This window comes from Malurus melanocephalus, unplaced genomic scaffold (assembly GCF_030028575.1).
Source record: "Malurus melanocephalus ecotype Western Australia unplaced genomic scaffold, MMel_1.1 scaffold_7, whole genome shotgun sequence".
Lineage (NCBI taxonomy): Eukaryota > Metazoa > Chordata > Aves > Passeriformes > Maluridae > Malurus > Malurus melanocephalus.
In genome coordinates, this window is record NW_026623239.1 from 687,369 (window position 1) to 699,695 (window position 12,327).

Sequence of the window (12,327 nt, forward strand, 5' to 3'; positions counted from 1 at the left end):
AAAAAGAAAAAGAAAAAGGAAGTCACCAAAAGGTTTCTTCCCTTTACTGAATCACAAGCAAGAAGCAGGTGAGGTGCAAATGATGTAATTTCTTGACTGACTCTCAAGATCACTCAGTTAATTTTCTGAACTACAGATATCCATGGAGCTCTAAGTACCATTGTAAAGTACTTTCTAGACAGGTAAGTAACAATGTAACTGAGTCACAGAACCAACTTTTATTTATCAAAAATGTCTGCAAAACGGGAAACCTTTTTCTACTGCAACCCAATTGCTTTCAAAAACTCAGTCTGGTCAGCACCAAGATCTCAAACTCTACCTCACCTCCAAGTGCCTTTCAACTTCAGATTTTAAGTTCACAGTTCTACCAGTTGTACAAAACAAGTCTCAAGTCAAGAATTAGTTTAATCACACACAGAGGAAATCTGTCAGGGAACTACTCTGGTTCTCTTGAAATAATCCATGTAATTAATCTTTCTTTCACGTGTTTTTACCACTACAAACAATCACTCTTTTGTGACTTTAATTATCATTCTTTGGACTTGGACTTGTAAAGTTGCTATTGCTCACAGAAGCTTTTTCCCCCCATCTTCGACCACTTCAGTGGGAGGAAATAATAGTTTAGGAAATGATTTATTTCAGGAAATAATTTTTAAAAAATAACAGCAAAAGAACTGAATATACAAAAAAAAAAATTGGTGCTGGTTACCCACTTAACTAAGTAACTTAAACACTACTTCAGTAATAACTAGTTCAGAGGAATCCTATGTGATCAACTCCATAAACTTTTTAAACTTTTACTCATATATTTCAGAACTGAAATGAACAAAAGAAAGCAAAGGAAGAAGTACAAGGGAAAAAAAAAATCAGTAACAGGATAAGGATATAAAAAATAAACAGATAAAATTCTGACATCTGAGAGCCAGGTTCTTATTCATTTAGTCTGCCATAGGTTACTATCACCTGCAATTAGTGAAGAAGCAACAGGCATGCTTCTTATGATATTTTGATGCTTATGAGCCCTTTTCTATGTATAAATAAAAGATGAGCTAAAAACTCTTAATCAAATCTCTCTCCAAGGAAGCGCATGCTCCACTTTACACTTTAAGAAAAACAAGGTCAGAACAACAAATTCCTCCCATTAGAGTAAGTATCCGAAATACCTCTTTAAAAAATAACTTCAGCTATTTTAAAAGCGGTACACAATTCAGTGGATACAAACAGTTTTACAAAATTTTGCTTCAAATAAGAGCAGAATCTTGGTATTTTTAGCTTAACCTGTAATATTTTAAAACACCTCACTTTAAAGATGCCTCTCAGAAAATATCCTGAAGCATACTGTACCCTACCCCCCCCCAAAAAAAAAAATACAGACCAAGTTCTCCTGTTGGACAAAGAYGATTTGCCCCTCCTGTAGAGTCCATAAACCTGAAATATCAACTCCTATGAGTTCTCAAGCACAAAATCTGGAAGCATAGAAGTTTGACAGGTTTGGAGGGTTTTTTTCCATTTCTAAAAGACAATTTAGTAATATTTTTACTTATTAATGCTGTTATTATAATTTCTGACAGAAAAAAAACTATAGYCAATTTCTTTTTCTTGGATTTTCTAAAGGTTAAGTCCGTTATTGCCTTCCAAAAAARCAGAAATTATCTTCAGTACTTTTCACTTCCTAATCCTTCTGAGCAATCTCATTAACTTAACACAGTATTAGAGAATGAGTAACAACAACAAAAACAGCCCTGAAGCAGCCTGTTAGCAGTTTCAAATCTGAGGAAAATAAATCCATAAAAAAACTTTCCAGGGAAAAAGGATAATGAAAAAGGAACATGAATGCAACTATGGGAAACAGTGTTAACATTAATGTCAAAGAAACATTGTTACACTAGCCTTATATGAAAACATCTCCAAAAAAGAGACCACATTCATAAATATCAATCATTCCCTTCTCCTCAAGAAGAGATTCTTACTCTTCTTATCTTCTTWGGAGATCTTCAAGACTGTACATAATTTCGGCTGTTAACAGGTATAATGTGATTCTAGTGATATAAAAAACTAAGATTATTTCCCTCAAAAAAGAATGTCATCAAAATGGCAAACTTACGAGAACATATTTTGAAAGCATACGACTACTTCACTGTAAAGCAAACCTCTTCGTCTCTTACCAAACTGCTTCCCACCACACATGAGTCTTTGACATTTTTGGGTATGTAAAATCAGAGAGTTTGTCACAATTTGGTATATGAAGTCCCAATTGCTGGAGTTTCAGAGATCTTCCAAAGTGAACTTATTTATAGGAAGCAAGGACATGTCTGAACTGCGCTGCAAACGGACTCCACAGAGCCAGCCTAACCCTGGGGAAGCAGCTCTTAGCTCCACTAGCCCAGAGTGAAGCTGCAAGTAGCCAGACGAATTTAATTGCACACACCAGATGGGACCGCAAACAAGTTTTCATTCCCGCATTTCCACCTATTCCCCTATTAAGCTGGAAATCACACCATGCCGAAGCTGGGGGCAGCCATAAAAGGGAAGGTTAAAAATACCCCAGAGTGGTGCCCTGAGAAACTTTGCTACGTCTGATTTCATTGCTCTCAGCCCCACGCGGAAGGAGGGTGGGAGGAAGAGCACAACACAAGTCTGTTTACAAAACAAAAGCCAAAGGAAGGGAAAGGCACGCTAATAAAGACCTTGGCCTTTACAGGCACTCAAGTGTCTTCTCTCCACTCTTCAGAACAAACATCGACAGGGAGTTCAAACACGCTTTGAAAGCCTCAGGTACACCACGGCTGGGTATTCCAAGGTCTTCCTCAGCTGTGCCCACAGACGATTTCAGCCACCTTCCTGACTGCGAGGCAGCGCTGGAACTCCCTTGCGGAGCGAGCCGCCCGTCCCGGCTGCCGTTTATGTAATCTTTTATCACGGCCACCACAGCCCCGCGTCCCCGGACCCGCCGCTCCCGACACGTGCCCGCCCGCCCGCCGCTCCGCGCCCTGCCCGGGCCGCCGCCGGCATCGGGGCCGCCGCTCCGGACAAGTTTCGCGCACCCCCGCCGCCGCCGGGCCGGGGACCCGCGGGCCCTCGGGCGGTGCCGCCGCCGCCGGACGGCGCTACCGGGGCGAGCCCCGCTCCCCGGGCCGCCCGCGGCCGCCGCGCCTGACGCAGCCGCTTTCGGCGCTGGGCCCTGCGGAGGCGCCGCGGCCGCGGCTAGGGACGCTCACCGTGAAGGGCTGGTCGCGCAGGCTGCCCACGGAGAAGCAGCTATCCCCAGGGTTCACGGCACCCGTCAGCACCTGGTGCAGGTTCATGGCGGAGGGCGCGGCCGCTCGGCCACCGCCGCTTGTCCCCCCGCGCCCGGCGGCGGCGGAGGCGGTGCTTCCCGGGGGCGGAGCGGCCGCCGCGCATGCCCGGCCCGGCCGCCGTCCCTGGGGCGGGCTGAGGGCTCCGTCCGCGCTGTGGGGAACTCGACTTTCCTGTTAAAATAACCTGACTTTCCTGTCAAAATAACCCTGGAATAGGCTGCCGCCGCGCCGGAGCGGGGCGGTGAGTGAYGGAGCGGACTGGACACCTGCCGAGCTGCTGCGCCTCCCGCCATGGCCCATGGCGATATCCCAAGCGCATCCCCTCCCAGCGCCTTTCACAAGGGCAGGGGCTCAGCCGCAGCCTTCCCTCCCACCGGGCAGTGACAAGAGGAAGCACGTGGTAACAGGAGGCTTGGGTCCCTCAGGCTTGGGAAAACAGACATTTTTGCTTGGACTCAGATTGCCTGTAGGCTGCGGRGCTTTTCACCGTCCTCGTAAAATGAGGCGAAATGAGAGCTGCCTARGATAGGCACTGCAGCTCATGAGCGGGGTGGTGCGGGCCGGTCTGGCCCGACGAGACCGGCCAAGGTCAAGGAAGGCCAGAGTGCAGCCGGCAGTGTGACCTCCGTGACCGGAGGGAGGACGTGTCCTACCAGGGCACTTCACCATTTCAGCTCTTCACCACCGAATCTACCGAAAGCTGAGATGTCTCCCAGTCCTGAGGCAGCATGGCCATTCTCTTTGGCACAATGAAACCACTTAATAATATTTCTTTCCACTCCAACTAGTTTTCAGTCTTCCATAAATTTCTCATAGGAACTTAAGCATTACAAATGTTTTTACTTGTAAATGCAGGTCCCACATCAATTTCCATTTTTGCACTGTAGGACACTTATCCCTGTATGAAATATTAGAGCCTCTTTCTGCCCAAAAAGCTCTTCCAAGAAGTAATGCAAAAGTAAAATATTTTCATGCTGTTAGGCCTAACTTYGGGTACCACATCCCAGGATATTTATAAGGTGATACTATGTATCTGTAGATGGCAATGCTTACTTTTCCAGTTTTTGCATAAGCAAAATCAATCTCATACGCTGTTGGGCACGATGTCTTGCRCATCATTTTAGTAAATATAAGCCTCACATCCTTTGAAAAGCAGATTGATAAGCATGTCACCATAACACAATTTGTTGCTGATAATTCATGCATATTAAAGATTTATCTTCTTTTTAAAGTTTCCTGATACGAGAAAAAATCCATCAAGTTTGGCATTCAGTGTATATAGATGTTTCTCCAAAGACAGTTGTAAACTCCTATAGCCTTAATCACTTTTGTTTGGCAAAAGATCAAAAAGCTTATCAAATTATCCTGTCCATGAATAGTGATCTTAATATTGCTAGAATTGCTGATAACTGATGAGTGATCTTATTCTTCTATCAGCTGCCAAATCCCGAAAATCAACCTCGGTGAATGTTTAAGGTAACAAAAAATCTGTTCACTGGGTTCTAGGTAAGAAAGTGAATTATGAACCAAAACAGTGAGAGACCCTCATTTGCAATTTTCTGCACAACCAGCTACTTCTGGGCTTACACTGTGAACTGCTCCAATTTTGCAGCAAGCTGGGACTTCTTCCTACAAGAAGAATTCACTGGACAGAAGAGGCCAGTGGTGCTACAGATCTGTATCAGCCCCTCAAGCCTTATCCAATCCACATGTGTAAAGCACATAGGATTTGCAATATAACAAAAGAAAGAGCAGGCTAACAGTAGACAACAATCYCAGACCCCTGTCTGAGGTGGGTGAAGAAATCAGGAAGGAGGGGGAACTGAGGACACCAACAAAAATAATGAGGAGTTTTACTCTGCAGCTGACAACTACTTTTTAATCTATATCTATTTGCGACACAGTATGACATTTATAACTGRTACAGCCTAACATGCTGATATGCTAAGAAAATACAAAACTTCTCATTTCCTTTTTAAGTGGATTTGACCTTTGTTACTGCTAAGTATGTTTGTCTTACTTCATAAAAGAAAGGACGTTAACTAGTGTTCTCTCCTCTGTGGACAGAGTGAGAGCCTTTGTAATGGACCTGTCAGGCATATAAATCCATATGCTGGCTCCCATCCCCACAGGAATGGGGCACTACCTTCCCCCTCCCGTATTTGCTGTCAGCAGTGCTCAGTGAGGCAGGAGYTTCACACCTCATCTCACTGCTGATCCCAGGCACTGCTGCTGTGTCTCTTCCACATCTCAGCCTGGGGAATGGCAAGGACAGCCATTAGCCACCTGTCGTGCAGTTTGATTGATRCCCCTTCTCACTTCTGCAACATCTGTGAATTGTCTGAGCTGCAGACAAATTATATACTGTAAGTTTTATTATAATGTCAAAGTGAATGCACTGTAGGACACTGGCATTTAAAAAGAAAAAAATGTTCTATACAATTAAAAGTGTATTTATACAGTTTTGATTATAAAATACCATCATAAAGTCGTTTTCATTGTTTTCCCCCTAATGTCAGTAGGTCTTCTTTATTTGAGTCTTTCTGGAGCTGCAGTTCTCCTAACAAGCTGATGACTCCTGTCATTCACAATTGCTAATGAGTATGCTCACTCAGGCCTTGATTTTGGTTTTTTTTAAGAGACACTGTAAAAAATGGTCGTACTATTAGAAGACCAGGAAGGTCAGATAGGAAAGACTCTTAATTTCCCAGTATTTTAACACAGAGTGGCTGTGACTGTTCTGAAAGTCTGACAAMTGCAGAATTTGTGCATGTACAAAGAGGTTTGGAAGTGAACAATTTACTACTTTTTGATTATTGAGAAAACTATTACTTTTTTCAATAACAAGGAGGCCCTTAAATGCTCCATGATGCAATACCAAGTACATGTATGCACAATTTTTGTGAGTAAATCCTTCATATATTTTCCTGATAACATCCGAGGAAAGTCCATATGAGATTTTTAAATCATACTCCCATGAGTCTCTTCTATATTCATAATTGCACATCTGCATATTAAATCCATATTAACAACACTCTTCAGTGTAGTGCAGTACAAAATTGACATATCTATGTAAATTATTTCACTTGCAGAATTACAATTACATACCTTGTGTTCTTTCTGTACAAGAAACATCCATGAGTCACTCATTAACAGCAGTGAGGTCACCTTTGTCAATGATACACAGGCAGCTTTGAAAGAAGCTAGCATTTTAAATGGCATGTTTAGAATTTGTCTATGGTACTAGAAAATGTTGTATCCTTCCTTTACTTTTTAATAATGAGCTACAGGAAGATATTTTTTATATCTATATTTTACCTTTGATGTTAAAAAGAACAATGCCGTGCAGGCAGGGATAACTGTCCTACCTCATGTACTGTTTGACCTTGTCTTTGTTGCCCTTGATCTCTCTGCAGTKTTTCTTTGATTTGTGAATACACAAGGCAAAAGTGGACCTTAGTGAGGTTAAGATTCAAAATCCCTTACTGATCTCCTCAAGATCTTTTGTTCTCCCTTTGTGATCACACTGGGAATCATTTGAAGAACTACTTGATTCTCCTCTTAAGATTTTGGGACTTTTAACAGTATATGGAGTAAAAATGCACCATAGTATCTTGGGAAAATGTGAAATGCATAAATACATAAATATTGGCATTTAGTAGTGAGGTTCTAAACAGATGACCACTTTGTGAAACCTTTCTTTTCAGAAAGGTTGCTTTATTCATGTCTTCAGTACCCTGAGTTTTATATTTGCAGCCTGAAGGTTACAGTGATATTTGTTTTTCTTTTTTGGTACTGTTTTCATTTTGTGAAAGGCATTTTGTAACAGCTAATGGTGCTGTCACATCTCCTGTACAGTGCAGTACATTGGCTTTCACTTCAGTGATCTGATATAACCAGTTCCTTGGTGAGGGAGATATACACTGACAGGTATCCTTGCAAGATATCGCTAAAGATATTTTTGTTTATTAAATTCAGGTTTTATTTGGCTTTTGATGATACTTCAGTTCCAGCTGAGAGTATTATATGTGGTTGATTCTAAGGTAAAAGTCAACCATTATTAGATTCTTCAGCTTGCAAATTAACAGTTAACAATTAACAGGCTTTACAACTTTCATTCATATTTAGAGTTTTACATTCATTTCACACAACTGAGATTATAGCTATTTTTGAAGAAAATCATGAAAGGGCTGCTGGATAATACATTAACTGTCCACTCCTTTCCCATGTATTTATAAAATATTCTGTGTTCCTTAACACCTGAGGATGCTGAGTTGGACTTTATCTCATGAGTAATAGTGGTGATGGGCCCTGGTGGGTCCACCCATCACTTCCCAGTAGAATGCTGCCAGGACACAAATCTGCCCTGCAGCAATGCTGGGAAAGCCAAGAGGGCTGCTCTGGCATGGAGCTGCTGTGCAAAATATCCACTGGTGCACTCCACAGTGCATGGCTGAGAGTGATCTTGTCTGGCATGTAGAAGTCTTGTCCTACTGCAAAGGGTAAACAGTGATGATTTCCAGACGCATCAGTCCATTTTCACATGTCATCAGTCCCATGCGCATAGGATACTTTTTGGGCCACAGTGCAATAGTCAGTATCCTGGAAATGACTGAGTTGGGCTTTCTCCACCCATACAAAGATGCCATTTAGATGGTCAGTTCTTTGTGTAGACCAGGGAGTCTCCATCTAGTCCTGGAGAAGTTATGACACCTCGCCTGCTGCACTGAACTCTGATTAGACTGCTCATGTATAATCTGTTACTTGAAATTCACATGAATAGCTGTTGAAATAGTCATTATGCAGTCTTAKCTACCAGAATGTATTTGTCCTTTTCATGTAAATTCTAAGTTATTAGGTACGTCTATTCCTTTCTTATATACTGCAAATTTCAGGTTGAGTATAATAAATACTATTTTTTTCCATTTAACTGTGAAACGGGAAGTTATATATAAACAAATATGTAGACTCCCCATTCACATAATGAATTGTCATACTGCCAGTCTATTCCAAGAAAAATATTCTTTTACAAGTTTTGAACCCTCTGTGGTATTTCACATGGCATAGATTTCCATATCATGCTTAAAAGGGTGATACCATTTATATATGTCCCTAAGAAACTTACCTGAGGTATAATGCAATGACTTTACTTTTTCTTTAATGTTTACATCAGGTGCTTGGATATTCATGTTTCCAAATTCAGTATCGGCATATCTCCACAAATCTATTGCATACAGACATTAATATTTATGTGTTTAAAATGCCTTGAGGTGCTTAAAGGCTAGCCTGAAAAAAAAAAACCAAAACCCAAAAAAGAAGAAAATTATCTTATGCTGTTATTTCAACCTGTTAACTCTTTCAGTTTTTTAATGGTCAGGCTCTAACCTCATAGGATGATTGAGCTTTTGACAGAAGATTGGCTATTCCTCATACCTCTACAGACTTAAGCAGATGGCCATTCAAGTATTGGGACATAAAAACACAAAACACAGAAGCCCATTGTTCTTTTCAGTTGCAGTGGAACTAATAATTTTATCCTCAAATGCATACACCCTTTCTTATCTCACAGCCACTTCATGAAGTGGCCCTGTATTTTATTCTCTCACCAGCAGTTTTCGTGGTATGCAGCTCACATGTCATTTCTTTTTCTGGTTGCTACCTTTCATTAATGTAGTTCACAATTCATATGTGCAAATGCATGGTGTCTGAACTGTCAGGCATTCTTGCATTCATAAGATTAACGTTAACTTTTTTATATTGTTCTTGTTCCACAAGTAGGGAAAAGAAGAGCAACCAAATGGAAGAGTGCTCATCTGTGTGTTAATGCACATTCCTTCCACCATCCAAAGCCATACTCATAACGCTAAAGAAACATAAACTTTAACAAAGGTGCTGAGACAAATGAAATGTTTCAGCCTGGTGGTAGATTTGCTGTTGACTCCTATATGCAAAATGGCATTGCAGTTACTGATTTTGAGTGGAACAAACCACGCACTTACCAAGGCTTGAAAAGCGCTATTAAAATTGTGGTCTTTCTCATCATTTGATCGCCTGTAGGTAATCTATTTCTCTTTATAGGCTTATAAARTGTTTGTGTTTTTCTAGGAGAAAATGGTATTGAAACAAATATAAAAATATATATATATAAGGTTTTTTAACGTATTTGTGGACAGGAACTAAAATTTAGACATGCACATTTTAAAACATATTAAAGAGTGGTGGGCAGTTCATTAGTACCAGACTTCATCTGTTTTGCAACTAAAGAAAATAATTTTTTACCAGATTAAGAAAAAAAAAGTGCATATGCAATTTCCACGTTTAAAGGTTGTTAAGAGTGTAAAGTGCCACTGTGTTTTATGAACACTATGACTTTCCTGAAACAGCATGTGGGTTTGTGGTGTACACTGTTTAATCTGCCCAAGAGCARTATTGCTTTCTCGTGACTCTTCTTCCACCACATATTGTACACTCCACCTCAATGGACTTATTTTATTTGCTGCTGAGTCAATATTTACCACTTTGCTACTGCCTGCAGTAGTTTTAATCCCTGTCTGAGCAACTGAATGGTACCAGGAGCTTTTTAAAGCTTTAGGCCTTAATCCTGTCATATTCAACGAGTTTCTAGTGAAAGTTAAGTGTGCTCAACACCCCAAAGTATTAAAATGCCTTGATTGTTACTCTCTATTACTTGTCTATTGCAGTAGCCCTGAAGGTCTTGATTAAACAATGAGGAAATTCTCTGTGAGGATATAGAAAACCTAGAAGGTACCTTTTTTCCACAGTGTTTTTCTAGCCCCATGGAACAAATAATAGGATTTGTTTTTCCTGCATGTGTGAATTGAAGGGATCCAGCAGTACCAGAGGCATACATCTGAGAAGGAACCAAATCTAAGAGGAAATAAAAGAGAAATGGCATAACAACAACCAGAAGCTGGTGTCCTCTTCTGCTTTGATACCCTTAATCACTTTGTAAATACAGGCTCCAGACAGGCCTGTTTCAGCCTTTCTTCTAAAGCAGGTTTATGGCTTTGTAAACAGTTTATTCTGAGGTTTTCAGCAGTGATTTAAAACCACAAAATTTGCTTGAACCATACAGATATTAAAATGCCAAGAGGGCAAATGAAAAACAGCTGTGCAAAGCTTTCCTTTGTAAATACAGGTAGATCACATGTAAAAATTGTGTCAGCTTGGAGTGCACTGTCAGCTGCACCATAAAGACTATGTTCTTAAATGCATTTTCGAGGAAGAGAAATAAATTTATTTTCTAACATGTCTTATTCTGCACATTAACTAGAGAATTTTCATTGCAAAGGCCGCTGTGATCTGATAGCACTGCTAAATAAATATTAGTGCTCTAATCAATCTTATGTCTATAAGGAATTGTTCTTGCACTTAACACCAAGCATATTATCTCTATTTTTTCTGGGGGACTTGCAAAGAAAAAAGTAGCAACTACAGTTGCAAGGTAAAATAGAATAATGATACATATTCTGCATTTGCATTTGCAACTTACTCTATCTTCTTTCCAAATAAAAATAGAAAGGCCTAGTCTTGCACCAGGAAGAGAGAGAAATAAAATTGATAGCAATCATATATAATCTATAATTAAATTCTGTGTTTAAATATACTATTCCAGAGAAGAAAATAATTAAACAAATAACTAAATACATAATAAGCACTATAAAGCCTAAAACTGGCAGTTCAATCTAAGAAATTGTTTGCTGCTCTTGAGGTCCACATAAACATTGATCAGTCCTGTTTACCTTGTGATTCTGTGTGTGCAAATGTGTGCATCCATCTGTGTGTGGAGAAAGGGACAATGAATCACAGCCAATGCATGCTATTTGGTGTGCTTTCAGCATGCAGAGCAATCAGCAATGATTACTTGAAATATTAACATATATTAATGTTTTATTATGTCATTGCTAAATGATTCAAACAACAGCATATCAACCTTTGGGTTACAAGATTTTCATCATTCTAAGAATTCACCATGCTTTTGTATAACATAAGTAATATTATCTAATACAAAATGAATATTTTTCCAAGATGCAGCACTACAGTATTTGCATTAACACCAACTGACTATTTGAAAAATCAATATTTAGTTCTTTTAATTTGCTATGTAATAAGCAACAGAAAATACAAAACAAAACACGAAAAATATTAAAATCAACAATTTGGGTTTTACTATAGATAAAATTTACTGTGACAGCTGTAATTTTCTATTGAATGGTTGATGTACATGTAAATAAAAATAACTGTTCTCAGGAAAGTTCCACTGAAGTACTATCTCTTTATTTCTGTATCACTCATTCTGTTTTAAAACTGTCATCTTCAATATCTTACAAAACCATAAAGAAAAGAAGGGTTCAAATCCAAGGCATTAAAATCACAAAGAACTCTTTCATAAAGGATATAAATATTTCTTGGGGGGAAAAAACCCCAACAAATGAATTGTTTGTGTTTCATATTCATATTCCATGTTAATTTTAAACTTGTTTTAGTTCTGACTTTTATTTTATGAGGCTCCAACTTAAATGCTATCACTGCATTCTTTTTATGAAGTTCCATTCCATAACAAACATAAAAGCATTTTAAAATAGGGAAATAGTAATTGTTATAAGACCACTTTGCATAATATACTAAATAAAATAATTTAATTGGAAGAAATTTGAAGTTTCATAAAAGAAGGAAAAATTAGTAGACTTGCTGCACTAATTGTGTATTGTATATTGCCCACTGGTTTGATGACAGGAAGGAAAATGGGAATTAAACCACATTGCAAATCATTAACTAAAAGTATCATCTGTTAGTTTTATCATATTTGGAGAAATCTAGTAAGAAAAATATCTACAAATAGCTTAATTCCTTCCTAAGACAAGTGATCTAATTTTGGCCAAGTGTGCATTTTATTCACCGATGACAAGAACTGTGAGATGGATCTGGAAATTTTCCAAACCCTTTTATAGCTACTGAATAAATACAGAAAATTAGAACATTGTCATCTTTTATGTAAATCAGGAAA

The 12,327-nt window shown here is 39.2% G+C and overlaps 1 protein-coding gene and 1 long non-coding RNA gene across 5 annotated transcripts in view; both read right to left on the minus strand.

The window, feature by feature from the left end:
- The window catches only part of DMXL1 (Dmx like 1), a 74,160-nt gene extending 70,787 nt beyond the window's left edge, over window positions 1–3,373 (minus strand). For 3 of the 4 annotated variants that reach the window (XM_057372195.1, XM_057372229.1, XM_057372221.1), the window contains exon 1: window positions 3,219–3,373. In XM_057372195.1, the coding sequence (XP_057228178.1) occupies window positions 3,219–3,305 (87 nt within the window). In that variant the 5' untranslated portion in view covers window positions 3,306–3,373. The remainder of the gene's footprint in view (window positions 1–3,218) is intronic. The other variant, XM_057372204.1, reaches the window with a different exon arrangement.
- Window positions 3,374–6,956: 3,583 nt separating this feature from the next.
- LOC130577030 (uncharacterized) lies at window positions 6,957–11,178 on the minus strand. The gene is made up of 4 exons (XR_008965727.1): window positions 11,063–11,178; window positions 10,069–10,187; window positions 8,425–8,585; window positions 6,957–7,792 (listed from the first exon to the last, which is right to left on the minus strand). It is a non-coding gene; the product is annotated as an uncharacterized LOC130577030 (long non-coding RNA).
- Window positions 11,179–12,327: the final 1,149 nt, after the last annotated feature.